At 39.3% G+C, this 26,852-nt stretch overlaps 3 protein-coding genes across 3 annotated transcripts; all 3 read right to left on the bottom strand.

Moving 5' to 3' along the window:
• Positions 1-4,038: 4,038 nt before the first annotated feature.
• On the bottom strand, positions 4,039-7,276 carry LOC137136834 (zinc-binding protein A33-like). Its single transcript, XM_067522582.1, has one exon. It carries the CDS (start codon positions 5,933-5,935, stop codon positions 4,517-4,519), a length of 1,419 nt encoding a protein of 472 aa, XP_067378683.1. The 5' UTR covers positions 5,936-7,276; the 3' UTR covers positions 4,039-4,516.
• A 1,024-nt stretch (positions 7,277-8,300) lies between these two features.
• LOC137136741 (nuclear factor 7, ovary-like) lies at positions 8,301-18,477 on the bottom strand. Its single transcript, XM_067522410.1, has 3 exons — positions 17,291-18,477; positions 14,013-14,949; positions 8,301-9,882 (listed from the first exon to the last, which is right to left on the bottom strand). Exons 1-3 carry the CDS (start codon positions 17,575-17,577, stop codon positions 9,610-9,612), a joined length of 1,497 nt encoding a protein of 498 aa, XP_067378511.1. The 5' UTR covers positions 17,578-18,477; the 3' UTR covers positions 8,301-9,609.
• A 4,530-nt stretch (positions 18,478-23,007) lies between these two features.
• LOC137136821 (zinc-binding protein A33-like) lies at positions 23,008-26,567 on the bottom strand. Its single transcript, XM_067522548.1, has one exon. The coding sequence runs from the start codon at positions 25,657-25,659 to the stop codon at positions 24,220-24,222; it is 1,440 nt and encodes a 479-aa protein (XP_067378649.1). The 5' UTR covers positions 25,660-26,567; the 3' UTR covers positions 23,008-24,219.
• Positions 26,568-26,852: the final 285 nt, after the last annotated feature.

Raw genomic sequence — 26,852 nt, 5'->3', positions numbered from 1 at the left:
GGTGTGTTGTGTGATAAAAGAGTATCAGCAAGAATGAAAGGAAAGATGTTCAAGACGGTGGTGAAACCAGAGATGTTGTTCGACTTAGAGACAGTGGCACTGAAGAAAAGACAGGAGGCAAAGCTGGAGGTAGCAGAGCTTATTACTTTATTACAGACATTGAAGTCAAACTATACAGAATATTAAGCAGTAACTTTGTTTTTTGCTTTGTAAATTTTAGTTTAAAAACCAGTTTGGTTTATTAACAGTATTTCAGACACAGAGACTGAGTAAAAACTATTAAAAGACTCGTGAAACCTAATCACATATGTTTGAAGAAAAAAAAGCAAAATGTTTGAGTGAAGTTATGATGATTTCAGAGAGACATAAACTACTAACAACTGTTCTACAAACACTTTGATGGTGAAAGTTGTGACATTTAACTCACATCTCTGAAACAAAATGATCACATTTCTGACACTTTCAAATTAAACACTGAGAAATTCTAACATTGTAAAAGTAGAATTAATGGCAGAGCTGCTGTATTGGTAAATGAGGTAAATTAAAACTAAGTTTTTTTTTAACCAATAATAAAAGGCAAGAAGAAGCAGAAACATTTTTCATGATTTAAATAATGTAGCAGTTATTTCACATTTCTGAACATGCCAGAAAATTCTCTGTTTGACAAATTTTAATATCAGTGGTTTTGGCATCAGCAGCTTCTCCAACACTGAAATATGGGAAGAGTTTCTCAGTGAAAGTGTCTCTGTGAGTGTAGATGAGACTCATGTCTTCAGGGTCATAGAAGGACACCTTCCCTCTGTCACAGTCCAGCTGGACTCTGATCCTCTGGAGAATCTTCTTCACTGTCACAGTTTTACCAACTCCATTAGTGTATTTTCCATCACGATGCAATAAACACCAGACTCCAAAACCTGGTGAAGCAGTTCGTTCCCCCTTCCTGTCAGCTGATTCTTTAGCCAAACCCACATTCCAGACAGGATGGTCTCCCACCTCCACCTCCCAGCTGTGTTTCCCTGAGCTGAAGCCCTCAGAGCCCAGAACACTGGCATATTCAGTGTATCTCTCTGGATTATCAGGGAGCTGCTGCTTTGTGTCTCCACGTCTCACACTGGTCAGATCATCAGACAGATAGAGACGAGGGTTTGCAGTGTTTGGGTCCAGGATGACAGGACTGAAGTGGACCTTGTCCTTCAAGTTCTCCCAGACTCTGAAGGACAGGTTGCCCAGGTGTTTGGCCACATCTATTAGTGCTCCTGAGAGCAGCTGTGGATCTGACAGTGAGCACTGGACTCTGGTCTGAGTGGGTTTATAACTGCTGGGGAATGGCACGTTGTGTTTCTGCAGGTCTTCTTCAACAGCACAGATACTGACTGACAGAGAGGAGATCTGCTCCTGAATCTTCTTCATCTCTGTGCTGATAGTCTTCCCCTTCTGCTCCTCTTCCTCCCTCAGAGCTGCCAGTCTGGACTCCTCTTCCTCTTTCAGGAACTGAAATGATTGTCTCCTTAACTTTCAGTGTACAGTCTTCAGCAGAGTTCTTTTTCTCTTTAATGTCGTTTTAGTTATAATCGACAATGTCAAAATATACCTTCACTTTCTTTTTTCTCAGTCATGTGTTACATTACATTAAAATGCTGTAATGCTACTTTGTCACCAGCAGATCGAGTTTGTGAGGAAGTCATTTGAAGTTTTTCCTCTTAAATTGAAAAAAACATATTCCTTGTGTAGGCAGCTGGTTTCCGAACAAAAATATGTTAAAAGTCACAATGTATAAGATATTTTGACCTCTAATGTTTCTGTAAATAAAATCAGATGTCAAGCTATGTGAGGGCAGTGACTTAAAACAGGCCAGGGCTTTTTTTTTTTTAAACACATATTGTTTATTTAACCCCATTGTACCTTAAGTTCATATTCTACACTGTTCTTTTGGCACATTTGATTTACTAGTTTACCTTATTTTGAGATTTCTACACTTCAGTCTTCTGCACACAGACAACACAGTGAGCTTTGATGAAGTGTTGTTACCGATGTTGGCCACAAGAGGGAGACGCCCTTTAGCCAACGTTCCTGTCGGGAGTGTATCGGCGAGGCCTGTGTCACATAGCGCCGAGACGAGACTTAACCATTTTAACAACAGTGTACTGATTTGTCTGTAATTTTGCAGGTAAGCTGACATGGTATGAAATACAGGATTCATGTATCCTATAAAGCAGAGGGTTATGAGTGAAGTGGGAAAGTTGGCTGTTTGCTGCCATTCAGTTTGTATTGGCACGAGTTAGATATTAGTGATGACCAAGCAGCAGTTAAGCTAATTTTTACATTAGTAATCGAACCTTGTGGCGATACAATTGATTGACACCTTTCTAAATTGCCTTGCATGTAACTAAACACATTTTAGGTGTGAGGACTGATGTTACAGTAGTGCTGGTTTATTATTGGTGCCAAAATGTATTCTTTTGCTACTAGTTATGTGTTAAATGTGTCCCTGTCGGAGTGTACAGGCAGCGCCGACACACTGTCATACAGCGCTGAGACGAGACAGAACTATGCTAACAACAGTGCACTGCTCTGTGTGTAATTTTGCAGCTTTGTTAGTAAAGAGAGAAGCCACAAGATCCTGTCTACGTGTTTCTGTCAAGTGTTTTACAGCTACATAATCTAAAGTTACTATATGTGTAGACAGCAGATTGTGTTTTTAAATGGAAGAAAATACTTTACATTGCCATGTGTAAACAGGTTTTCCTTAAAATCTGGTACAAGTAGGACATAAAATTAATTTGTGGTAACACAGTTCAGAGTTCTATAAGGAAGATGTCCTTTTTTTAACCTTTGCTTTCTTCTGTCTCGTCTCTCTTTCTCCAATTGAACACAATCAGCTGTTGAAGGCTTTTAGTTTTTTACTTTTGTTCAGTTACACTTCACATAGATGAATCAGATCTAGAGTTGATTACTAAGCTACAATGGGAGATTGCAGCTCACCCTCCACCTCGGTGTACACTTCTATGAATGTGATCATTACTGGAATATGACTCAGCTTATCCAGCGATATTATCCAGAGTCCTGTTGAGGTGGCAGCAGGTTCAGTATGGCTTTGTTATGCCCCTGGTCTAGGGAACCTAAACATAATACAATGTAATCTCCCCTTTCCATTTCCAAGCAAAACCAGCAAGACCAGCAAGTGTTCCAAAAACCAAACCGTAGCAATTTATTTACTTCAGAGGTTAGCAGTGCTCCAAACACTAATAGATCTACCAACCTTACCATATCTAACCAAGCCCCAAAATAAAAGACAGGATGCAGAACCTAAAATCCTAACCCAACACAGGAGAAAAATTAGTAAAATAAAATGGCTTGTCACTGTTGCTGTGGCTACCTGGTGCTCAGTATTTACAGTGAATTATATACATATTTATTTACACATTTATCAGACATCTCTACACAACACACACATAACGAGGCCAGTGTTTACCCTAGAAAACTTTTCAAGCATGGTGGCAAGAGGATAATAGAGGTTTTGCACCCACACACAAAAATAATTTGGAGTATTTCTTTTGAATATCTGTTTGGAGAGGTAGTACACGATTATGCCACAGGGGGCTTCATCACCCAGGTGAGACAGTTGAAGTGGCCTCAGGCTCACTCTCTACATCAGTCTGGCTGAAGTAAGGAAAGAAAACAAGCCAATGTCTGGTCTCATAATTTTACTGTTGTTTACAGGTCAGTAACAATAAAAAACAAAAGGCCCTAATGTGTGTCTGAAATTATCTGTAAACAAGAATATATATCCCTTTCTGTTGTTTCGCTATAGGAAATGTATTTTATTTGTTTGGAACATTTATATCATAAGCATCATTTTTAATTCCCAGGTAAAAAGTGTTTTTTCCTGGGAATTACTGTAACATGCTGGTGGTTTTTAATCTTCATCAGGCTGCAGTTATTACAGATGGATGAGACTGTGTGGAGTCAGGAAATATTCTACGACCCATGAAAAAAAAAAAAAAAACACGAAGAAGGAAGGTGAAATTACTTTGATAATGTAAATTACAGACACACTTTGACCAGTGGAACCAGTTTATTAAGCAGAGCTCATTCTGTACAAACAGCTTATGAAGCAAGAAGCAAATAAAGAAGCTGCGGATTCATAAACTATGAATTTTTAATCTTAGATGATGTTGAGGTTCTCTTTGGGGGTGACGAGGATGGACAGGATCAGGAACGAGTACATCAGAGGGACAGCTCATGTTAGATGTTTTGGAGATAAAGTCAGAGAGGCCAGATTGAGGTGGTTTGGACATGTTCAGAGGAGAAACTGTGAATATATCAGAAGTCACTCTTGACCAGAACAATTTAATCAGGGGTCAGAAACAGCCTTGAATTGTAGCCATGTTAAAGTTTGGTAAAGATGGTTAAAAAAATAAATGAACCATCATTTCCATGTATTATTTTAAAAACACTCACTGAAGTAAAACTACATAAAACATTTTAGGTGTAATAATATTTTCACTTAGAACTGTTAAATCTCAGCTTGACAGATTTTAATATCAGTGGTTTTGGCATCAGCAGCTTTTCCAACATCAAAATATGGGAAGAGTTTCTCAGTGAAAGTGTCTCTGTGAGTGTAGATGTGAGTCATGTCTTCAGGGTCATAGAAGGACACCTCCCCTCTGTCATAGTCCAGCTGGACTCTGATCCTCTGGAGAATCTTCTTCACTGTCACAGTTTTACCAACTCCATTAGTGTATTTTCCATCACGATGCAATAAACACCAGACTCCATAACCTGGTGAAGCAGTTCGTTCCCCCTTCCTGTCAGCTGATTCTTTAGCTAAACCCACATTCCAGACAGGATGGTCTCCCACCTCCACCTCCCAGCTGTGTTTCCCTGAGCTGAAGCCCTCAGAGCCCAGAACATTAGAATAATTAGTGCATCTCTCTGGATTATCAGGGAGCTGCTGCCTTGTGTCTCTACGTCTCGCACTGGTCAGATCGTCAGACAGATAGAGACAGGGGTTTGCAGTGTTTGGGTCCAGGATGACAGGACTGAAGTGCACCTTGTCCTTCATCTTGTCCCAGACTCTGAAGGACAGGTTGCCCAGGTGTTTGGCCACATCTATCAGTGCTCCTGAGAGCAGCTGTGGATCTGACAGTGAGCACTGGACTCTGGCTCTGGTCTGAGTGGGTTTATAACTGCTGAGGAATGGCACGTTGTGTTTCTGCAGGTCTTCTTCAACAGCACAGATACTGACTGACAGAGAGGAGATCTGCTCCTGAATCTTCTTCATCTCTGAGCTGATAGTCTTCCCCTTCTGCTCCTCTTCCTTCCTCAGAGCTGCCAGTCTGGACTCCTCTTCCTCTTTCAGGAACTGGTGGAGCTTGTTGAACTCTGCTCTGATCTGCTTCTCTGTGGACAACAGCTGCTTCTTGGAGTGTTCAATCATTTCATTGTATGTTTTCTCCACTTGTTTGTATTTGTGCCTCTTGTCCTGTAGAGACTTTAAGTCAGATTTCAGCTGCTCCTTCAGGTCACTGACTGCTTGTTCTATAGGAACCACTTTGTGACTCTGGTGGAGAGATAACCCACAGACAGGACAAACAGCTCTGTCTTCATCCTCACAGAACAATCTAGGTTCATCTTCATGTTTATCACACACCACCATTACTTTCTTCTTCTCTCTTTTCTCAGATGATTCAACTTTCAGTCTCTCAGCAAAAGAATCAGCCAGTTCCTTCAGTGGAAAATTCACTAGCAAATAATCTTTTGTAGACTTTCTTTTACAAATGGGACAGATTTTGTTTTTAGCTTGTTCCCAAAATTTATGCAGGCAGCTTGAACAGAAGCTGTGGTTGCAGCTCAGAGACACAGGATCTCTGAAAGTCTCTGAACACACATGGCAGCTCAGGAAACTTTCTAAAAGTACAATCTTCTCAGCCATTTGTGAGTTAAACTTTAAGAACAAAACTCACCAAATTATTGTCTCCTCAACTTTCACTGTAAAGTCTTCAGCAGAGTTCTTTTTCTCTCTAATGTCATCTTAGTTCTGATCAACAATGTCAAAATCTACTTTCACTTTCTTTTTCTTCAGTCATGTGTTACATTAGATTAATGTGTTGATGGTGTTTGTTAATTAGAGTTTAACATTCTTTTCTTTAATCAGAACAAAAAATATTCCTTATGTAGGCAGCTGGTTTCCAGATAAATATATGATAAAAGTCACAATGTATAAGATATTTTGACATTTTGGACAGAGAAGACAAATTGTGTGAGAGAGGTGTATGTGAATCCTAATATGTTCACATGGACTGTTTTTCCATGCACTTAAGTCTCAGCCATTTTCTTTGGTGTCTAAAGTTTTCTTAAAGAAATAACTCCCCAACATTTTCCTCCTTTACTTCTTCGTATTCTCAGCCATTTCCTCAGTTCTCAAATTGTCCTTAAAGGAAAGACTCACAAATATAATTTGCCTTCATCTTGTCTAAACGTCCTCTACAGTGTGATCCAGTCAATGATCTCTCTCTCTGTAGTGGAGCTATGACTCTGTTCAGTATTGTCAGAGGCTGTTTTCACTTTTAGCCACATGTTAAACTGCTTAATCATTAATGTAAATACACTGTACAATCTGCTTTTATTGCTTATCTGAAACAGGCTGTGGACTGAACTTTGTGCCGTCTGTCCTTCAGAATGTGGCTTCCAACAAAAACTGCAGACCTGTTTCTTTCTGTCAGATCATCAAAGCAGTGTGAGAAATGTAGGTTTATACACAGACAGGAAGGTGAAGGTGTGTTTGAACAAGTCCTCCAACCTAAATGATCACTAAGGCTGTTTGTCTCTACACTCTGATAAGCTGCATGAACAAGGGCTGATTTTTCTACCAAGGTCAATATTGTCACTGTTGTTTCTTAAACTTCACACACTGGATACAAGCTTTGATGGTGATGATGGTGAAACTCTCACAAACTATGGTGATAATTGTAAACTGACATCAAACTCAGGAGAAAGGACTTTAAACTTTTCACACTTTGTTAGTGGTTGTGTCTGATCATGATGTTTAAACCACTCATATTCAAACTGAAGCCCTGAATGTTCCACAAACTTTATTTTCTATCATGAAACTGCTTTTTTATATTTCATGGATATTTTTTTTGAGGTGTGACCAAACCTAACTAGTGTTATCACATAGGAGGAGATCAGAGGCCTTCTAAAGTTCTGCTATTTATCAGTGATTACAGCTCTCATTCGCCTTTGGACAACACTATTTACTGTCCTGCATCTGTCTCTTGACTACCGGTCTAATTTATAATCTACTATAAGTATGTTTATATCAGAGATGATCAGGTACTTGAAGATCTGAAAAAAAAAACAAACTTAAAATCCCAAACAGAAAATAAACGAAAAGTGGAAACAAACTGACTGAATCATTAAAATACATGTATGTCATCAGATCTCATTTTACCCCAATTATTTTAATATGTTTGACTCCAGTGTTTTTTAAAAATACAACTTTTTTGAAATGAAACTTCCTTTGTGTATAAACCGTTTTCTCTCTCTCTCGTTTCCTCTCTCCTCCTGTGCCGTCACCATTTTTATTCTGCAGAGACATGAACACAGCAAACAAAGTAGGAAGCAGATTTTCTGTCATTGTACAGTTCAAATTTGTGACTCATGTTTCCAAAATAAGTCAGAGGTGGAGGAGAAATCAGATTAATCGTCCTCTGCACAAACACTTGTGCAAAGGTTACTGTAGTACTGATTGTAGCAGGTCTTTGTATTAGGTAATTACAACATCAGACTAATAATTTCTTTTTCCACCACTGTCAGTCACACTCTGTCCTCTACCACGCTCCTGTACCTCTGAGGAGAATTCAAAGCTCTAAAATTACTGCTGTTGTCTGAGCAGAAGGGGGAACTGCAGTACACAAAACTCTGTACATAAAACTTAACATAAAGGCTTTTAGCAGTTGGAAATGCAGTCAAACAGAGGGCAGAACACATGAGAAAAAGCTTCTTATTGAACTGTCAGATTCTATTGTGGATACATGCTTATTTTAAGAGGTGGGAAAACTTATGCTTAACACTAAATAAATTTATTAAAAACCATGAAGCAGCATCCGTCACATTATCAGACAATCAGAATATTTTTCAAACATGTAGCATCCAGTCAGAAATATGAAGCCTTACTGATGGTCTGATAATAGTTTATTTTCTTTATCCTTTCCCTCAAACCAACGTAAGAGCTATAAAAGTAAACACAGACAAAACAATAAATTCAAACCATATTACGTGACATTACCATTTTACGTTAAGCTAACATAAAGACAATTTAGCAACTTAATCAACATCAGCAGAAGGACAGATGGTGGTTGGACTATGATGTTTGCAGATGACATTGTGAATTGTAGTGAGAGCAGGGAGCAGGTGGAGGAAAATCTAGAGAGGTGGAGGTCTGCTCTGGAAAACAGGAATGAAGCTTAGCCGCAGTAAGACAGAATACATGTGTGTGAATGAGAGGGACCCAAGTGGAACAGTGAGGTTACAGGGAGCAGACGTGAAGAAGGTGCAGGACTTTAAGTACTTAGGGTCAACGGAGAGTGTGGAAAAGAGGTGAAGAGGCGAGTGCAGGCAGGTTGGAACGGGTGGAGAAAAGTGTCAGGTGTGTTGTGTGATAAAAGAGTATCAGCAAGAATGAAAGGAAAGATGTTCAAGACGGTGGTGAGACCAGCGATGTTGTTCGACTTAGAGACAGTGGCACTGAAGAAAAAGACAGGAGGCAAAGCTGGAGGTAGCAGAGCTTATTACTTTATTACAGACATTGAAGTCAAACTATACAGAATATTAAGCAGTAACTTTGTTTTTTGTTTTGTAAATTTTAGTTTAAAAACCAGTTTGGTTTATTTACAGTAATTCAGACACAGAGACTGAGTAAAAACTATTAAAAGACTCGTGAAACCTAATCACATATGTTTGAAGAAAAAAGATGCAAAATGTTTGAGTGAAGTTATGATGATTTCAGAGAGACATAAACTACTAACAACTGTTCTACAAACACTTTGATGGTGAAAGTTGTGACATTTAACTCACATTTCTGAAACAAAATGATCACATTTCTGACACTTTCAAATTAAACACTGAGAAATTCTAACATTTTAAAAGTAGAATTCATGGCAGAGCTGCTGTATTGGATTGCATTAGAGTGTACAGGTGTACCTAATAAAGTGGCCAGTGAGTGTGTGTTATAATGGACAACAAATAAGTGAAAATAAAGTGTGAACAAAACTGAAGTCACTCTTCAGCAGAACAATTTAATCAGGGGTCAGAAACAGCTTTGATTTGTGGCCATGTTAAAGTTTGGTAAAGATGGTTAAAGAAAATGAATGAACCATCATTTCAATTATTATTTTAAAAACAGTGACTGAAGTAAAACTACATAAAATATTTTAGCTGTAGTAATATTTTCACTTAGAACTTTCTACTTCAGAACAATAAGAAAGTGAGTAAACATTAAACTAAATGAGGTAAATTAAAACTAAGTTTTTTTTTTTTTTTTACCAATAATAAAAGGCAAGAAGAAGCAGAAACATGTTTCATGATTTAAAAAATGTAGCAGTTATTTCACATTTCTGAACATGACTGAAAAATCTCAGTTTGACAGATTTTAATATCAGTGGTTTTGGCATCAGCAGCTTCTCCAACACTGAAATATGGGAAGAGTTTCTCAGTGAAAGTGTCTCTGTGAGTGTAGATGAGACTCATGTCTTCAGGGTCATAGAAGGACACCTCCCCTCTGTCATAGTCCAGCTGGACTCTGATCCTCTGGAGAATCTTCTTCACTGTAACAGTTTCACCAACTCCATTAGTGTATTTTCTTTTCCTATACAATAAACACCAATTCAATTCAATTCAACTTTTCAATTCAACTTTATTTATATAGCGCCAATTCACAACAAAGTCATCTCAGGGCACTTTACAGAATAAAGTCAAGATTATAAAGATATATAAAGAGAACCCAACAATTCCCCCTGGAGCAAGCCATAGGCAACAGTGGAGAGGAAACACTCCCTTTAACGGAAGAAACCTCCAGCAGAACCAGGCTCAGGGTGGACGGCCATCTGCCTCGACCGGTTGGGGTGAGTGGAAAGGGGAGAGAGAAAAGAACAGAGCAACAAAAAGCAACAACAAAACATCGGGCAAATTGGTAGGACCAGTAGCTGCACGCTGGAAGACACACAGCTTCAAAGCTGGGGGACACCTGCAGAAAGGGACAGAGAGAGGGGGACAGAGGAGGACAAAGACAACTACGGGAGAGAACACACAGAGTTAATGACATACAGTGGTGACAATTGCGGGGTGAGAGGAGAGGAGAGATGGTCAAGAGGAGGAAAGGAGCTCAGTGCATTGGGGGGTGGGTCCCCCAGCAGTCTAAGCCTATGGCAGCATAACTATAACTAACTATATGCTTTATTAAAAAGGAAGGTTTTAAGCCTAGACTTAAAAGTAGAGAGGGTGTCTGCTTCCCGAATCTGAACTGGGAGCTGGTTCCACAAGAGAGGAGCTTGATAGCTAAAGGCTTTACCTCCCATTCTACTTTTGGAAATTCTGGGAACCACAAGTAGGCCTGCATTCTGAGAGCGAAGTGGTCTACTGGGATGATATGGTGCTATGAGATCTTCTATATATGATGGAGCCTGACCATTCAGAGCTTTATATGTAAGAAGCAGGGTTTTAAATTCTATTCTAAATTTAATAGGAAGCCAATGGAGAGAAGCTAGTGAAGGTGAAATATGATCTCTCTTGCTAGTTCCAGTCAGCACTCTTGCTGCAGCATTTTGGATTAATTGCAGGCTCTTTAGGGAGTTACTGGGGCATCCTGAAAGTAGGGAATTACAGTAGTCCAACCTAGAAGTAACAAATGCATGGACCAGTTTTTCGGCATCACTTTGAGACAGTATGCTCCTAATTTTGGCAATGTTCCGTAGGTGGAAGAAGGCTGTTCTAGAGATTTGTTTTATATGTGACTTAAAGGACAGATCCTGATCAAAAATAACTCCAAGGTTCCTTGCAGTAGTACTGGAGGCCAGACTTATGCCATCTAGGGTAACAATATGGTTGGACATCATATCTCTGAGATTTTTGGGCCCAAATACTATGACTTCAGTTTTGTCTGAGTTTAAAAGTAAAAAATTGTGGGACATCCAGGCCTTTATGTCTTGTAGGCATGCTTGAAGCTTTATTAACTGATTATTTTCATCTGGTTCCATAGATAAATATAGCTGGGTATCATCAGCATAGCAGTGGAAATTTATGGAGTGTTTTCTAATAATGTTGCCTAAAGGAGACATATATAAAGTAAAAAGTATTGGTCCTAACACAGAGCCTTGTGGAACTCCATAGCTAACCTTTGTGTGCATGGAGGATTCATCATTAACATGAACAAATTGAAATCTATCAGACAGATAAGATTTAAACCAACCTAGTGCAGTTCCTGTAATTCCAATTTCATGTTCCAGTCTCTGTAATAAAATGTTATGATCAATGGTATCAAATGCGGCACTAAGATCTAACAGAACAAGTATAGAGATGAGTCCATTATCTGAGGCCATGAGAAGATCGTTGGTGACTTTTACCAGTGCTGTTTCTGTACTATGATGAACTCTAAATCCTGACTGAAACTCTTCATACAAATTATTCCTATGAAGGTGATCACATAATTGTTTTGCGACTACTTTTTCAATTATTTTAGAAATAAAGGGGAGATTAGATATTGGTCTGTAATTGGCTAAAACACCTGGGTCAAGACAGGGTTTTTTAAGTAATGGTTTAATTACAGCTACCTTATAGGCCTGTGGTACATAGCCTGTTTCTAAAGATAGATTGATGATATCTAATATGAACGTATCTATTAAGGGTAAAGCTTCCTTGAGCAGCTTAGTTGGAATAGGGTCTAGCAGACAGGTTGTTGGTTTAGATGAGGTAATAATTGAAGTTAGCTCAGAGAGATCTATGGGTAAAAAGCAGTCTAACAGGGAGTGGGGCCTTATCCATGATTCTAGCACTGCTGTACATGAAGATCTATCTGTAATTTTTGGGGGGAGGATCTGGTGAATACTTTCTCTAATAGTAACGTAAGGACAAGGTCTAACGTGTGACTAAAACAGTGAGTGGGTTTATTTACATTTTGGGAAAAACCAATTGAATCTAATAATGAATTAAACGCAGTGCTCAGACAGTTACTGTCAGCATCTACATGAATGTTAAAGTCACCCACTATAATGACTTTATCTGTACTAAGCACTAAATCAGCTAGAAAATCAGAAAATTCAATCAAAAACTCTGAGTAAGGGACTGGAGGACGGTACACGATAACAAATAATAGTGGTTTTTGAGTTTTCCAGTTTGGGTGTGAAAGGCTAAGAGTAAGGCTTTCAAATGAGTTATAGCTATGTTTAGGTCTAGGGTTTATTGATAAGCTACAATGGAAGATTGCTGCAACTCCTCCACCTCGGCCTGTGCTTCTAGGAACATGATAATTAATATGACTTGGGGGGGTTGACTCATTTAGACTGACATATTCTTCCTGCTGCAACCAAGTTTCAGTGAGACAAAATAAATCGAATTGATGATCGCTTATTAAGTCATTTACTAACAGAGATTTAGAAGAGAGAGATCTGATATTTAATAATCCACATTTAATAGTTTTGGGGTTTTGTTCTGTAAGAGGAGTAGTCTTAACTTTTATTAGGTTATTATGATTAACTCCTCTTGTTGTCATATTTACTTTATGTAATTTAGGTCGGGGAACAGACACAGTCTCTATAGGTATGTGGGAGTTGTGGGGGGGTGACGGTTGTAAGGATACTGCAGAGAGGCGTGTAGGACAGGATCTCTGCATCCTAGGCTTAACTCTGGATTGTCATACTTTTGGTTGTTTAATAAAACCAGCCATATTTCTGGATAAGAAAGCTGCACCATCTAAAGTAGGATGGATGCCATCTCTCCTAATAAGCCTAGGTTTTCCCCAAAAACGTTTCCAATTGTCTATGTAGCCCACATCGTTTGCTGGACACCACCTAGACAGCCAGCGGTTGAATGACGACATGCGGGTGTACATGTCGTCACTGGTCAGATTTGGCAGGGGACCAGAGAAAATTACGGAGTCCGACATTGTTTTTGCAAAGTTACACACCGATTCAACATTCATTTTAGTGACCTCCGATTTGCGTAATCGGGCGTCATTAACTCCCACGTGAATAATAATATTACTATATTTACGTTTATCCTTAGCCAGGAGTTTCAAATATGATTCAACGTCGCCCGCTCTGGCCCCAGGAAGACATTTGACTACGGCCGCTGGAGTCTCTAACTTCACGTTTCTGACTATGGAGCTGCCAATTACCAGAGTTGGTTTCTCAGCGGGTGTGTCGCTGAGTGGGGAAAATCGATTGGAAACATGAACCGACTGGTGGTGAACCTCGGGCGTCTGTTTAGCATTAGATCTCTTACGAACCGTCACCCAGCCGGACTGGCTTCCCGGCTGCTCGGGAACTGCCGGGGGACAGCTAGCAGGGGCTACGCTAGGTCGGCCCGCACCAGCTACCGGGGCCTGACTAGCGGAGTTGTTTTCCATGGTGCGGAGCCGTGCTTCCAATTCCGTGAGCCTCGCCTCCAAAGCTGCAAAAACCTTACACTTGTTACATATACCATTATCACTAAAGGAGGCAGAGGAAAAACTGAACATGAGACACACCGAGCAAGTGAGAGAAGGAGAGACAGAGGGAGACAGAGAAGCCATTGCTAATGTTTAACTGCTAAGCTAGCGAAGCTAATATAAGTGAAATGTGGAATTTGTAAACTTTAGCTGGTTATGTTTTGCAAAAGCAGGTGCTTGTGCAATACAAGCGTATGTTACGACTAAGTATTAATTCTTGTGTGAAGAAATCACTTATTTAAGTAAAAATAACAGCTACAATTAATCAGTAAACAGCCTTTCGGTAGAAACCCAAGAGTGTGCAGAAACAGCAGAATCCATAATCTGGTGAGACATATAGTTCTCCCTTCCTGTCAACTGATTCTTTTGCCAAACCCACATTCCAGTCAGGATGGTCTCCCACCTCCACCTCCCAGCTGTGTTTCCCTGAGCTGAAGCCCTCAGAGCCCAGAACATTAGAATAATTAGTGCATCTCTCTGGATTATCAGGGAGCTGCAGGTCTGTGTCTCCATTTCTCACACTGGTCAGATCATCAGAAAGACAGAGCCAGGGGTTTGCAGTGTTTGGGTCCAGGATGACAGGACTGAAGTGGACCTTGTCCTTCATCTTGTCCCAGACTCTGAAGGAAAGGTTGCCCAGGTGTTTGGCCACATCTATCAGTGCTCCTGAGAGCAGCTGTGGATCTGACAGTGAGCACTGGACTCTGGCTCTGGTCTGAGTGGGTTTATAACTGCTGAGGAATGGCACGTTGTGTTTCTGCAGATCTTCTTCAACAGCACAGATACTGACTGACAGAGAGGAGATCTGCTCCTGAATCTTCTTCATCTCTGTGCTGATAGTCTTCCCCTTCTGCTCCTCTTCCTCCCTCAGAGCTGCCAGTCTGGACTCCTCTTCCTCTTTCAGGAACTGGTGGAGCTTGTTGAACTCTGCTCTGATCTGCTTCTCTGTGGACAACAGCTGCTTCTTGGAGTGTTCAATCATTTCATTGTATGTTTTCTCCACTTGTTTGTATTTGTTCCTCTTGTCCTGTAGAGACTTTAAGTCAGATTTTAGCTGCTGCTTCAGGTCACTGACTGCTTGTTCTATAGGAACCACTTTGTGACTCTGGTGGAGGGAAAACTCACAGGCACTGCACACAGCTCTGTCTTCATCCTCACAGGACAATCTAGGTTCTTCTTGATGTTTATCACACACCATTAGTTTCCTCTCTTCTCCCTTTTCTGTCTCAGATGATTCAACTTTCAGTCTCCCAGCGAAGGAATCAGCCAGTTCTTTTAGTGTAAAATCCACAATTGGAAACTTCTTAGTGTATTTTCTTTCTTTTTTAGCTTGTTTCCAGAATTGTTGCAGGCAGCTTGAACAAAACCTGTGGTTGCAGCTCAGAGACACAGGATCTCTGAAAGTCTCTGAACACACATGGCAGCTCAGGTAACTTTTAAAAAGTCCAATCTTCTCAGCCATTTGTTAGTTAAACTTCAAGAACAAGACTCACCAAATGATTGTCTCCTTAACTTTCAGTGTAAAGTCTTCAGTACAGTTCTTTTTCTCTTTAATGTCATCTTAGTTATAATCGACAATGTCAAAATCTACCTTCACTTTCTTTTTTCTCAGTCATGTGTTACATTACATTAAAATGCTGTAATGCTACTTTGTCACCAGCAGATCGAGTTTGTGAGGAAGTCATTTGAAGTTTTACATTCTTCTCTTAAATTGAAAAAAACATATTCCTTGTGTAGGCAGCTGGTTTCCGAACAAAACTATGATAAAAGTCACAATGTATAAGATATTTTGACCTCTAATGTTTCTGTAAATAAAATCAGATGTCAAGCTATGTGAGGGCAGTGAATTAAAACAGGCCAGGGCTTGTTGTTTATTTAACCCCATTGTACCTTAAATTCATATTCTACACTGTTCTTTTGGCACATTTGATTTACTAGTTTACCTTATTTGGAGATATCTACACTTCAGTCTTCTGCACACAGACAACACAGTGAGCTTTGATGAAGTGTTGTTACCGATGTTGGCCACAAGAGGGAGACGCCCTTTAGCCAACGTTCCTGTCGGGAGTGTATCGGCGAGGCCTGTGTCACATAGCGCCGAGACGAGACACGAGACATAACTATTCTAACAACAGTGCACTGCTTTGTCTGTAATTTTGCAGGTAAGCTGACATGGTATGAAATTCATGTATCATGGAAGAAAAAACTTTACATTGCCATGTGTAAACAGGTTTTCCTTAAAATCTGGTACCAGTAGGACATAAAATGAATTTGTGGTAACACAGTTCAGAGTTCTATAAGGAAGATGTCCTTTTTTAACCTTTGCTTTCTTCTGTCTCCTCTCGGTCGCTTTCTCCACTCGAACACAATCAGCTGTTGAAGGCTTTTAGTTTTTTACTTGTGTGTTTAATTACACTTCACATAGATGAATCAGGTCTAGAGTTGATTACTAAGCTAGAATGGTAGATTGCAGCTGGATTACTGGAATATGACTCAGCTTATCCAGCGATATTATCCAGAGTCCTGTTGAGGTGGCAGCAGGTTCAGTATGGCTTTGTTATGCCCCTGGTCTAGGGAACCTAAACATAATACAATGTAATCTCCCCTTTCCATTTCCAAGCAAAACCAGCAAGACCAGCAAGTGTTCCAAAAACCAAACCGTAGCAATTTATTTACTTCAGAGGTTAGCAGTGCTCCAAACACTAATAGATCTACCAACCTTACCATATCTAACCAAGCCCCAAAATAAAAAGACAGGATGCATAACCTAAAATCCTAACCCAACACAGGAGAAAAATTAGTAAAATAAAATGGCTTGTCACTGTTGCTGTGGCTACCTGGTGCTCAGTATTTACAGTGAATTATATACATATTTATTTACACATTTATCAGACATCTCTACACAACACACATAACAAGGCCAGTTTAACAAGGACAGTTGCTTCTTGGAGGTTTGAATCATTTCATTGTATGTTTTCTCCACTTGTTTGTATTTGTCTCTCTTGTCCTGTAGAGACTTTAAGTCAGATTTCAGGTGCTGCTTCAGGTCACTGACTGCTTCTTCTATAGCAGGGGTACCCAACAAGTCGATCGCGATCAACCGGTCGATCGCAAAGGTAGTGTGGGTAGATCGCAAGGAATTAACAAAGTACATGTCAGCCCATCATCCGTCCTCACTATGAAATTTGTCACTTGATTTATGTACAGGGTAGCCAGTCTGACATCTGACCTTTTCTGACACATGGGTCACCGCACATGCGCGTACATACCACCATGCCAAGTGCTGCAAAACTCTAGCAAGATAGCGGGGTGGGTTCATGTAGTTATGCAAGCTACACAAACATATATTTTGCATATAAAGAATTCACAATATATTCATAAATAAATAAAAGTTTTGTATTAAGATAGTAGGTAGATCATTTTGACTTGGTCATTTTATAAGTAGCTCACAAGCCAAAAAAGTGTGGGCACCCCTCTTCTATAGGAACCACTTTGTGACTCTGGTGGTGAGGAAAATCACAGGCATGACATAAAGCCTTATTTTCATCCTTACAGAACAATTTAGGTTCTTCTCGATGTTTATGACACAACACCTTCCATCTTTTTACTTGTCTTTCTGTCTCAGATGAGACAAGTTTCAGTCTCCCAGCAAAGGAATCCGCCAGTTCTTTTAGTGCAAAGTCCACAATTGGGAAGTCCTTTGAAGATTTTCTTTTACAAATAGGACAATTTTTGTTTTCAGCTCGTTCCCAGAATTGTTGCAAGCAGCTTGAACAAAACCTGTGGTTGCAGCTCAGAGACACAGGATCTCTGAAAGTCTCTCTACACACATGGCAGCTCAAGAAACGTTCAAAAAGTTCAATCTTCTCAGCCATTTGTGAGTTAAAGTTCAAAAACAAAACTCACCAAATTATTGTCTCCTCAACTTTCAGTGTAAAGTCTTCAGCAGAGTTCTTTTTCTCTTTAATGTCGTCTTAGTTCTGATCGACAATGTAAAATTCTACTTTCACTTTCTCTTTCCTCAGTCATGTGTTACATTAGATAAAAATGCTGATGGTGTTTGTCATTTACAGTTTAACATTCTTCTCTTTAATCAGAACAAAACATATTCCTTATGTAGGCAGCTGGTTTCCAGATAAATATATGATAAAAGTCACAATGTATAAGATATTTTGACATTTTGGACAGAGAAGACAGATTGTGTGAGAGAAGTGTATGTGAATCCTAATATGTTCACATGGACTGTGTTTCCATGCACTTAAGTCTCAGCCATTTCCTTTGGTGTCTAAAGTTTTCTTAAAGAAAAAACTCACCAACATTTTTCTCCTTTACTTCTTCGTATTCTCAGCCATTTCCTCAGTTCTCAAATTGTCCTTAAAGGAAAGACTCTCAAATTAAATTTGCCTTCATCTTGTCTAAACGTCCTCTACAGTGTGATCCAGTCAGTGATCTCTCTCTCTGTAGTGGAGCTATGACTCTGTTCAGTATTGTCAGAGGCTGTTTTCACTTTTAGCCACATGTTAAACTGCTTAATCATTAATGTAAATACACTGTACAATCTGCTTTTATTGCTTATCTGAAACAGGCTGTGGACTGAAATTTTTGCCTTCTGTCCTTCACAATGTGGCTTCCAACAAAAACTGCAGACCTGTTTCTTTCTGTCAGATCATCAAAGCAGTGTGAGAAATGTAGGTTTATACACAGACAGGAAGGTGAAGGTGTGTTTGAACAAGTCCTCCAACCTAAATGATCACTAAGGCTGTTTGTCTCTACAGTCTGATAAACTGCATGAACAAGGGCTGATTTTTCTACCAAGGTCAATATTGTCACTGATGTTTCTTAAACTTCATCACTGGATACAAGCTTTGATGGTGATGATGGTGAAACTCACACAAACTATGGTGATAATTGTAAACTGATCAGGAGAAAGGACTTTAAACTTTTCACACTTTATTAGTGGTTGTGTCTGATCATGATGTTTAAACCACTTCAAACTGAAGCCTTGAATGTTCAACAAACATTATTTTTGACCATCAAACTGCTTTTTTATATTTTATTGATGTTTTTTTTTTTTTTTTAGGCGTGACCAAACGTAACTAGTGTTATCACATAGAAGCAGATCAGAGGCCTTCTAAAGTTCTGCTGTTTATCAGTGATTATAGCTGTCATTTGTCTTTGGACAACAGTATTTACTGTCCTGCATCTGTCTTTTGACTCCCAGTCTAATATATAACCCGCTATGAATTTGTTTATATCAGAGATAATTAGGTATAACTTTTTCTTGAAGATCTGAAAATAACTTAAAATCCCAAACACGAAATAAACAAACAAAAGTGTTGTTTTGTGTGAAAGCATTAAAATCATCAAAATCATCATCTGATTGTAGCAGGTCTTTATATTATGTAATTACAACATCAAAATAATGTTTTTTTTTCACCACTGTCAGACTCTATCCTCTACCACACTTCTGTAAATAAAAGTGCAACTAAAAGCATCTGGAAGTAACCAGGGAGACAAAACACAGAAGGACTTAAACAAAGTTACAACTAAAGGAAAGTATCAACTGAAAAGATGCAGGGGAGAAGGAAACTCAAACACTTATCCAGAGACTTGCGCTAAAATCCTCTTCTTAAATAATCATTCCACAAAGTTCTTAATCTGCATGCAGAGAGTACAAAAGTCACTTACTGAATAGAGAAAAATAGACAGGCGTCCTCTGGAACACTGCTGCCGTGAAGGGAGGCAACAAAGTGTCAAAAACAAACAGAAACTCAGACACTCGGAGAATAAATATAAAATCCCAAAAACACACAACAGAACTCAAACTCGATACACAGATTATCTAGGCCAGAGAGTGGCTTGTTGCTCAAGTGAAGCGAGAGACAATCTGGCAGAGAAGGACAGGTGAATGGAGCATATAAAAGGAGAGGCAACAGGTGAACAGAGTGAGGCTGATTGGGGACCAGGAGAGAGACAAGAGAGGAGGGAGGACAACAGATCAGAGAGGAGAGAGTGCTGATCACCAGGGCAACACGAGTCAGCTGTGACATTTTCATCAAAAGGAGCAAGAGAATTTTGTTGTACTTGTTTAGTTAAAATGTATTAATGGGGGTATAACATTAATACATTTTAACTAAACAAGTACAACAAAATTCTTAATGACTCGTTTAGAGAGAATTTAAATAATTTATGTGCTCACGTTATTTTCATAGAAACAGAAGTTTAAAACTAGTTTTTGTACAACTGATTTCCAATACGATAAACAGGACGATGTTTTTGGAATTACTGACAACAAATCACTGACTGAGACTAAAGTGTTAAAAAATGAAATTAAAAGATAAAAACTGAAGAATTAAGACTTCTGTGATACGACACAAACAAGGAGAGTAGTCTGTTAAATCTGTTTAAGAACACTGTTAAAACACAGTTTATCACCCTCAGATTTATCACTGGGCTCTGCAGAGCTCAGCATTATAAACTGTTCTCTGGTTGGAAGGACGTCTCTTATATGAGTGGGTCAACACATTAGCAGACTTTGTTTACAGGACCTTCCTACATTTTCTGAGTCTTTGTGAATCTGTGCTTTGCAGTATTTTGTCAGATCTCAGAATGTTTGTTCCTGTTTAACCTCCAAAAGTCTCAGGTTGATTTTGGTAAAACAGCATTTAGGTCTGCTGCTCCTCCTGCTTGGAACAGATTTAAAAATTACCCAGAAATTAAGGAAAATGTAACTAACAGTTTAGTTTTATTGTTTGATGTATTTTAATTTATTAAAACAATAGTTTTACTCAACACCTCTGAGTCAAGCTCCATGTGTGATTGTGTTTTATACTGTTTTTAGGCCTCCACGCTGGTGACATCTGTAGCAGTCATTATGTTTTTAGGCTCGTCAGTCTTTCTCATTCTCATGAACACAATATGTTTATAAATGCCTGAGGGAACATCAAATGTGGAACAAAAACAAGTCTACTTGGGCTCAAGGAAGAAGGAATTAGATTTTGGGGATCAAACATCAAAGGTCACAGTTGCCGTGACCCCACATTTATCCTATCCACCCAGCCCATTTTTGTGAAAAAAAGGAATTAAGACTTCTATGAGATTTATCACTGGGCACTACAGAGCTCAGCATTAGTTCTCTAGTTGGAAGGACGTCTCTTATATTAATGGGTTAACACATTCGATTTTGGGGATCAAACATCAAAGGTCACAGTTACTGTGACCCCACATTTGTTCTTTTCCACCCAGCCCATTTTTGTGAATGTCATTTCACAGAGTTGCCTTAAAAGAATTTCTTTAAATTCAGCACAAATATAGTGGTCACACTGACCTCACCTCCATCCATTCTCCTCAATGCAATATCAAAGCTGTAGGTCACTGAGACCCCAGACTCTTATAGTTAATAACTGTGCAGTGGTATTTTCTCTCTTTATAACTTTTAAAACGCACGTGAAACAGTCTTACTGCGATTGCTCGTCTCTTGTCCTGCGGGATGACATGTGATGACAGTATATGATCTGTAGGTGGCGCTCAGCTTACAGCTCCCCTGTGCATGCGCACATCATAGTCCTACCTCAACGTACCGTACCAGTATTACTGTATTTGTACACCAACAAGGTACTGGAGTAGAAGATATATTCAGTATTATCCGAGCGGCTCGAGAACAGCAAACTTTTCCCAGACAAATGTAGCATCTGAGACCCAAATCCAAAACACGAATTAATTAACAAAACCAAACGTACAACCACCGTATTTAAGTTTTATCTTATACTCTAACACCCGAGGTGATTTAGATAAACCACTACACACCAAAGTCACGCTTTATTTCACACGCACATTACTTTAATCAACTAGTGAATATAACCAGTAAAAGATATTAAATGTCAGTCACAGAGGGAATTAAGGCTCCTGATTATCCGTAAAGGGTTTGGACAGGAAGTGGCAAATAACACAAACAATTAAAACAAAACCAAAAAGTAAAAGGAAACACTTACTCCGCCCTCACAAGACACAATCCCAGATTTTTTTCGTCTACCGGTCAAACAAAGCAGGACGCAATAACTTTACCACAACTTTACACACGGACAACAAGAAACAGTGATGCAACCACTCGGAGCAATCACTACTACATCCATCGATGTCCCCACACACAGTAGACTATATAACATGCTGTGTGGCCACACTGCAACATCAAAACAACAATACAATATTAAAAAAGGAGCACGTTCATCAAGTCAATCCAAACATCCTCAACCATTAAATCTAACCGAACACTGACGTCTCACTCGACACAGCAGGCAGCGTTACCTCAAGCCTCCAACCAAAAGAGCATCAACTCCACGCCAAAACACCTGGCTCCTTTATCTGCTCTCCTCCCAATCAATGGGAAGACAGCAGCGGGATCAACAGGTGGCACCGATTACATACAGTTTCAAGGAAGTAAATATGTTGCAGTTAATCAGACTTTATCAAGCGATCGTACAGATAATTTGTGTTCAGAGTTATTTCAGTGTTTTATACAGGAGACTCACTATGTGAACATTCCTGTGTTCAAAGTCTAGTCCCATAAAAGACAAATGGGGTTTATGAGGTTTTACGGTTTATGTGATCACATCAATCTAACGATGTTCACTATAAATCATATGCATCATTTTTAATTCCAAAGTACTGTGGACTGAGCGCAGCCCATGATGAATAAACACTAATCCATGTAATTCACATAACATTTAACAATATTTATACACAATCTGTTACAGTTGGTCCAACACCGGTGATCTGTAGACCTGTGCTCACAACCAGAGGGAGAGAGGAGAACTTCTTTTAAGAAATAATGAAAACACTTTGAAGCTGCTTTTTGTTCTTTCTTGGAACAACGTTGGAATCAAACTCCCGAATCTGCCATTAAAGCCCCGCCAGGTAAATGTATTGATTCACTAAAGACGTGTTGAAGTGGCTATAAATTGTCGCTTATATAGCGCTTTTTATCCAAAGCTTTACAATGTTGATTCCCATTCACACACCGAAGGCCGTGGCAAGGTGCTCACTTGATCCACCGGGAGCAGCTTGGGGTTCAGTGTCTTGCCCAAAGATACTTCGACATGTAGCCAGGAACGGGGATTGAACCACTGACCACTGACTGACCAGCCACCGCTATAATCCAAATATCAAATGTTCCCTTCAAAATGATTTTGCAGTTTAGTTGCTTATGAACCTTTTAGGAGACAGGGTGACTGAACGTGTATGAAACAGAAATGTAATCTCATCACGACCCACGTTAAAGAGACAATAGATCAGATTAAAACCAGTTTTCACCAAGAAGTTTTTAATGCATCCAGAGACAGTAGGATTCAGTACTGTGGACTGATGACGGGGACGACACTTTGCGACGCCTGGTGGCCGAAAAGACGAACTGCAGGTTGGATTTAAGGAGCCTTGTTCTGAATAAAACACACTGCATTCCTGACGGATTACTCCTGATGCACAAACAGACATGTTTTGTGAACATGAAAAAGTTTAACATTTGATTATTCTGATTTTTTAAAAAATACAGACATTGAAGTCAAACTATAAAGAACATTTATCAGTAACATTGTTTTTGTCTTGTTGGTTTTAGTTTCATACATAAAAACCAGTTTGGTATATTTACAGTATTTCAGACACAGAGTCTGAGTAAAAACTATTAAGAGACTCGTGAAACCTAATCACATATGTTTGAAGGAAAAAAAATGCAAAATGTTTGAGAGAAGTTATGATGAGTTCAGAGAGACATAAACTGCTAACAACTGTTTTACAAACACTTTGATGGTGAAATTTGTGAGATTTAACTCACATCTCTGAAACATGACAGAGAAATCTCAGTTTGACAGATTTGTTTGTTTCAGCCACCCTGTTTACAATGAATGAGGGGGAAAAACTTTAGAACCAGCTCTTGTAATACTTCACCCCAGTACGACTCCACCACTCACTAAGACCTCAATATTAACAGACAGTAAAATGATCACATTTCTGACAGGTTCAACTTAAACACTGAGAAATTCTAACATTTTAAAAGTAGAATTCATGGCAGAGCTGCTGTATTGGATTGCATTAGAGTGTACAGGTGTACCTAATAAAGTGACCAGTGAGTTTATGTTATAATGGACAACAAATAAGTCAAAATAAAGTGTGAACAAAACTGAAGTCACTGTTCAGCAGAACAATTTAATCAGGGGTCAGAAACAGCTTTGATTTGTGGCCATGTTAAAGTTTGGTAAAGATGGTTAATGAAAATGAATGAACCATCATTTCCATTTATTATTTTAAAAACAGTCACTGAAGTAAAACTACATAAAATATTTAAGCTGTATTATTATTTTCACTTAGAACTGCTAAGTTGCAAACTTTAAGCTTCAGAACAATGAGAAAGTGAGTAAACATTAAACTAAATGACAACAATTTTTACCAAAAATAAAAGACAAGAAGAAGCAAAAACATGTTTCATGATTTAAAAAACCTTAAGGGCAAAAGTTGAAGCGGTTATTTCACATTTCTGAACATGACAGAAAAATCTCAGTTTGACAAATTTTAATATCAGTGGTTTTGGCATCAGCAGCTGGGCAAACACAAAAATATGGGAAGAGTTTCTCAGTGAAAGTGTCTCTGTGAGTGTAGATGTGAGTCATGTCTTCAGGGTCATAGAAGGACACCTCCCCTCTGTCATAGTCCAGCTGGACTCTGATCCTCTGGAGACTCTTCTTCACTCTAACAGTTCTACCAACTCCATTAGTGTATTTTCCATCACCATGCCATAAACACCAGATTCCATATTTTGGTGAAGCAGTTTGTTCTCCCTTCCTGACAACTGATTCTTTAACCAAACCCACATTCCAGCGAGGATGGTCTCCTACCTCCACCTCCCAGCTGTGTTTCCCTGAGCTGAAGCCCTCAGAGCCCAGAACATTAGTATAATTAGTGCATCTCTCTGGATTATCAGGGAGCTGCTGCCTTGTGTCTCTACGTCTCGCACTGGTCAGATCGTCAGACAGATAGAGCCAGGGGTTTGCAGTGTTTGGGTCCAGGATGACAGGACTGAAGTGGACCTTGTCCTTCATCTTGTCCCAGACTCTGAAGGACAGGTTGCCCAGGTGTTTGGCCACATCTATCAGTGCTCCTGAGAGCAGCTGTGGATCTGACAGTGAGCACTGGACTCTGGCTCTGGTCTGAGTGGGTTTATAACTGCTGAGGAATGGCACGTTGTGTTTCTGCAGGTCTTCTTCAACAGCACAGATACTGACTGACAGAGAGGAGATCTGCTCCTGAATCTTCTTCATCTCTGTGCTGATAGTCTTCCCCTTCTGCTCCTCTTCCTTCCTCAGAGCTGCCAGTCTGGACTCCTCTTCCTCTTTCAGGAACTGGTGGAGCTTGTTGAACTCTGCTCTGATCTGCTTCTCTGTGGACAACAGCTGCTTCTTGGAGGTTTGAATCATTTCATTGTATGTTTTCTCCACTTGTTTGTATTTGTCTCTCTTGTCCTGTAGAAACTTTAAGTCAGATTTCAGCTGCTCCTTCAGGTCACTGACTGCTTGTTCTAAAGGAACCACTTTGTGACTGTGGTGAAGAGAAAACTCACAGACAGGACAAACAGCTCTGTCTTCATCCTCACAGAACAATCTAGGTTCTTCTTGATGTTTATCACACACCATTAGTTTCCTTTCTTCTCCCTTTTCTGTCTCAGATGATTCAACTTTCAGTCTCTCAGCGAAAGAATCAGCCAGTTCTTTTAGTGAAAAATTCACCTCTATATCCTTTGAAGATTTTCTTTTACAGATGGGACAGTTTTTGTTTTCTGCTTGTTCCCAGAATTGTTGCAGGCAGCTTGAACAGAAGCTGTGGTTGCAGCACAGAGACACAGGATCTCTGAAAGTCTCTGAACACACATGGCAGCTCAGGAAACTTTCAAAAAGTTCAATCTTTTCAGCCATTTGTGAGATAAACTTTAAGAACAAGACTCACCAAATTATTTTCTCCTCAACTTTCTGTCTTTAAGTCTTTAATCGTCTTCTTTTCAGCAGAGTTCTTTTCTCTTTAATGGCGTCTTAGTTCTGATCAACAATGTCAAAATCTACTTTCACTTTCATTTTCCTCAGTCATGTGTTACATTACATAAAAATGCTGTAATGCTACTTTGTCACCAGCAGATGGTGTTTGTCATTTAGAGTTTAACATTGTTCTCTTATATCAGAACATGACATATTTCTTATGTAGGCAGCTGGTTTCCAGACACAAATACAATAAAATCACAATGTATTAGATATTTTGACCTCTAAAGTTTCTGTAAATAAAATCAGATGTTCATGCAGAGACACAAACAATAAGAGCTCTGCAGCATTGTCGTCTGTTAAACCAGTTAAACACAATGTGTGTAGTGAAGAGTGTTCAGAGCTTGGAGAAACCGAACAGCCTCTACACAGGAGGAGCAACACCTCAGGACCAGAATCAGCAGTTTATCTACATGTGAGGGACAAAAAAGAATCATTTAAGGACGACAATGTCTACATTTTGGACAGAGAAGACAAATTGTGTGAGAGAGGTGTATGTGAATCCTAATATGTTCACATGGACTGTGTTTCCATGCACTTAAGTCTCAGCCATTTCCTTTGGTGTCTAAAGTTTTCTTAAAGAAAAAACTCACCAACATTTTCCTCCTTTACTTCTTCGTCTTCTTAGCCATTTCCTCAATTCTCAAATTGTCCTTAAAGGAAAGACTCACAAATATAATTTGCCTTCATCTTGTCTAAACGTCCTCTACAGTGTGATCCAGTCAGTGATCTCTCTCTCTGTAGTGGAGCTATGACTCTGTTCAGTATTGTCAGAGGCTGTTTTCACTTTTAGCCACATGTTAAACTGCTTAATAATTAATGTAAATACACTGTACAATCTGCTTTTATTGCTTATCTGAAACAGGCTGTGGACTGAAATTTGTGCCTTCTGTCCTTCACAATGTGGCTTCCAACAAAAACTGCAGACCTGTTTCTTTCTGTCAGATCATCAAAGCAGTGTGAGAAATGTAGGTTTATACACAGACAGGAAGGTGAAGGTGTGTTTGAACAAGTCCTCCAACCTAAATGATCACTAAGGCTGTTTGTCTCTACACTCTGATAAGCTGCATGAACAA

This window comes from Channa argus, chromosome 11 (genome assembly GCF_033026475.1).
Source record: "Channa argus isolate prfri chromosome 11, Channa argus male v1.0, whole genome shotgun sequence".
In the NCBI taxonomy this organism is placed as follows: Eukaryota; Metazoa; Chordata; class Actinopteri; order Anabantiformes; family Channidae; genus Channa; species Channa argus.
This window is presented reverse-complemented; position numbering and strand designations above follow the sequence as displayed.

Excerpts from the sequence above, each read along its gene's own strand:
- LOC137136834 (XM_067522582.1), bottom strand. The coding sequence starts at position 5,935 with ATGGCTGAGAAGATTGTACTTTTAGAAAGTTTCCTGAGCTGCCATGTG.
- LOC137136741 (XM_067522410.1), bottom strand. The coding sequence starts at position 17,577 with ATGGCTGAGAAGATTGAACTTTTTGAACGTTTCTTGAGCTGCCATGTG. Across the intron at positions 14,950-17,290 it reads GTAAAAAGATGGAAGGTGTT|ACTGAAAGTTGAATCATCTG; the intron begins GTGTCATAAACA and ends CTTCGCTGGGAG. Across the intron at positions 9,883-14,012 it reads CACCAGATTATGGATTCTGC|TGTTTATTGTATAGGAAAAG; the intron begins TGTTTCTGCACA and ends GAATTGAATTGG.
- LOC137136821 (XM_067522548.1), bottom strand. The coding sequence starts at position 25,659 with ATGGCTGAAAAGATTGAACTTTTTGAAAGTTTCCTGAGCTGCCATGTG.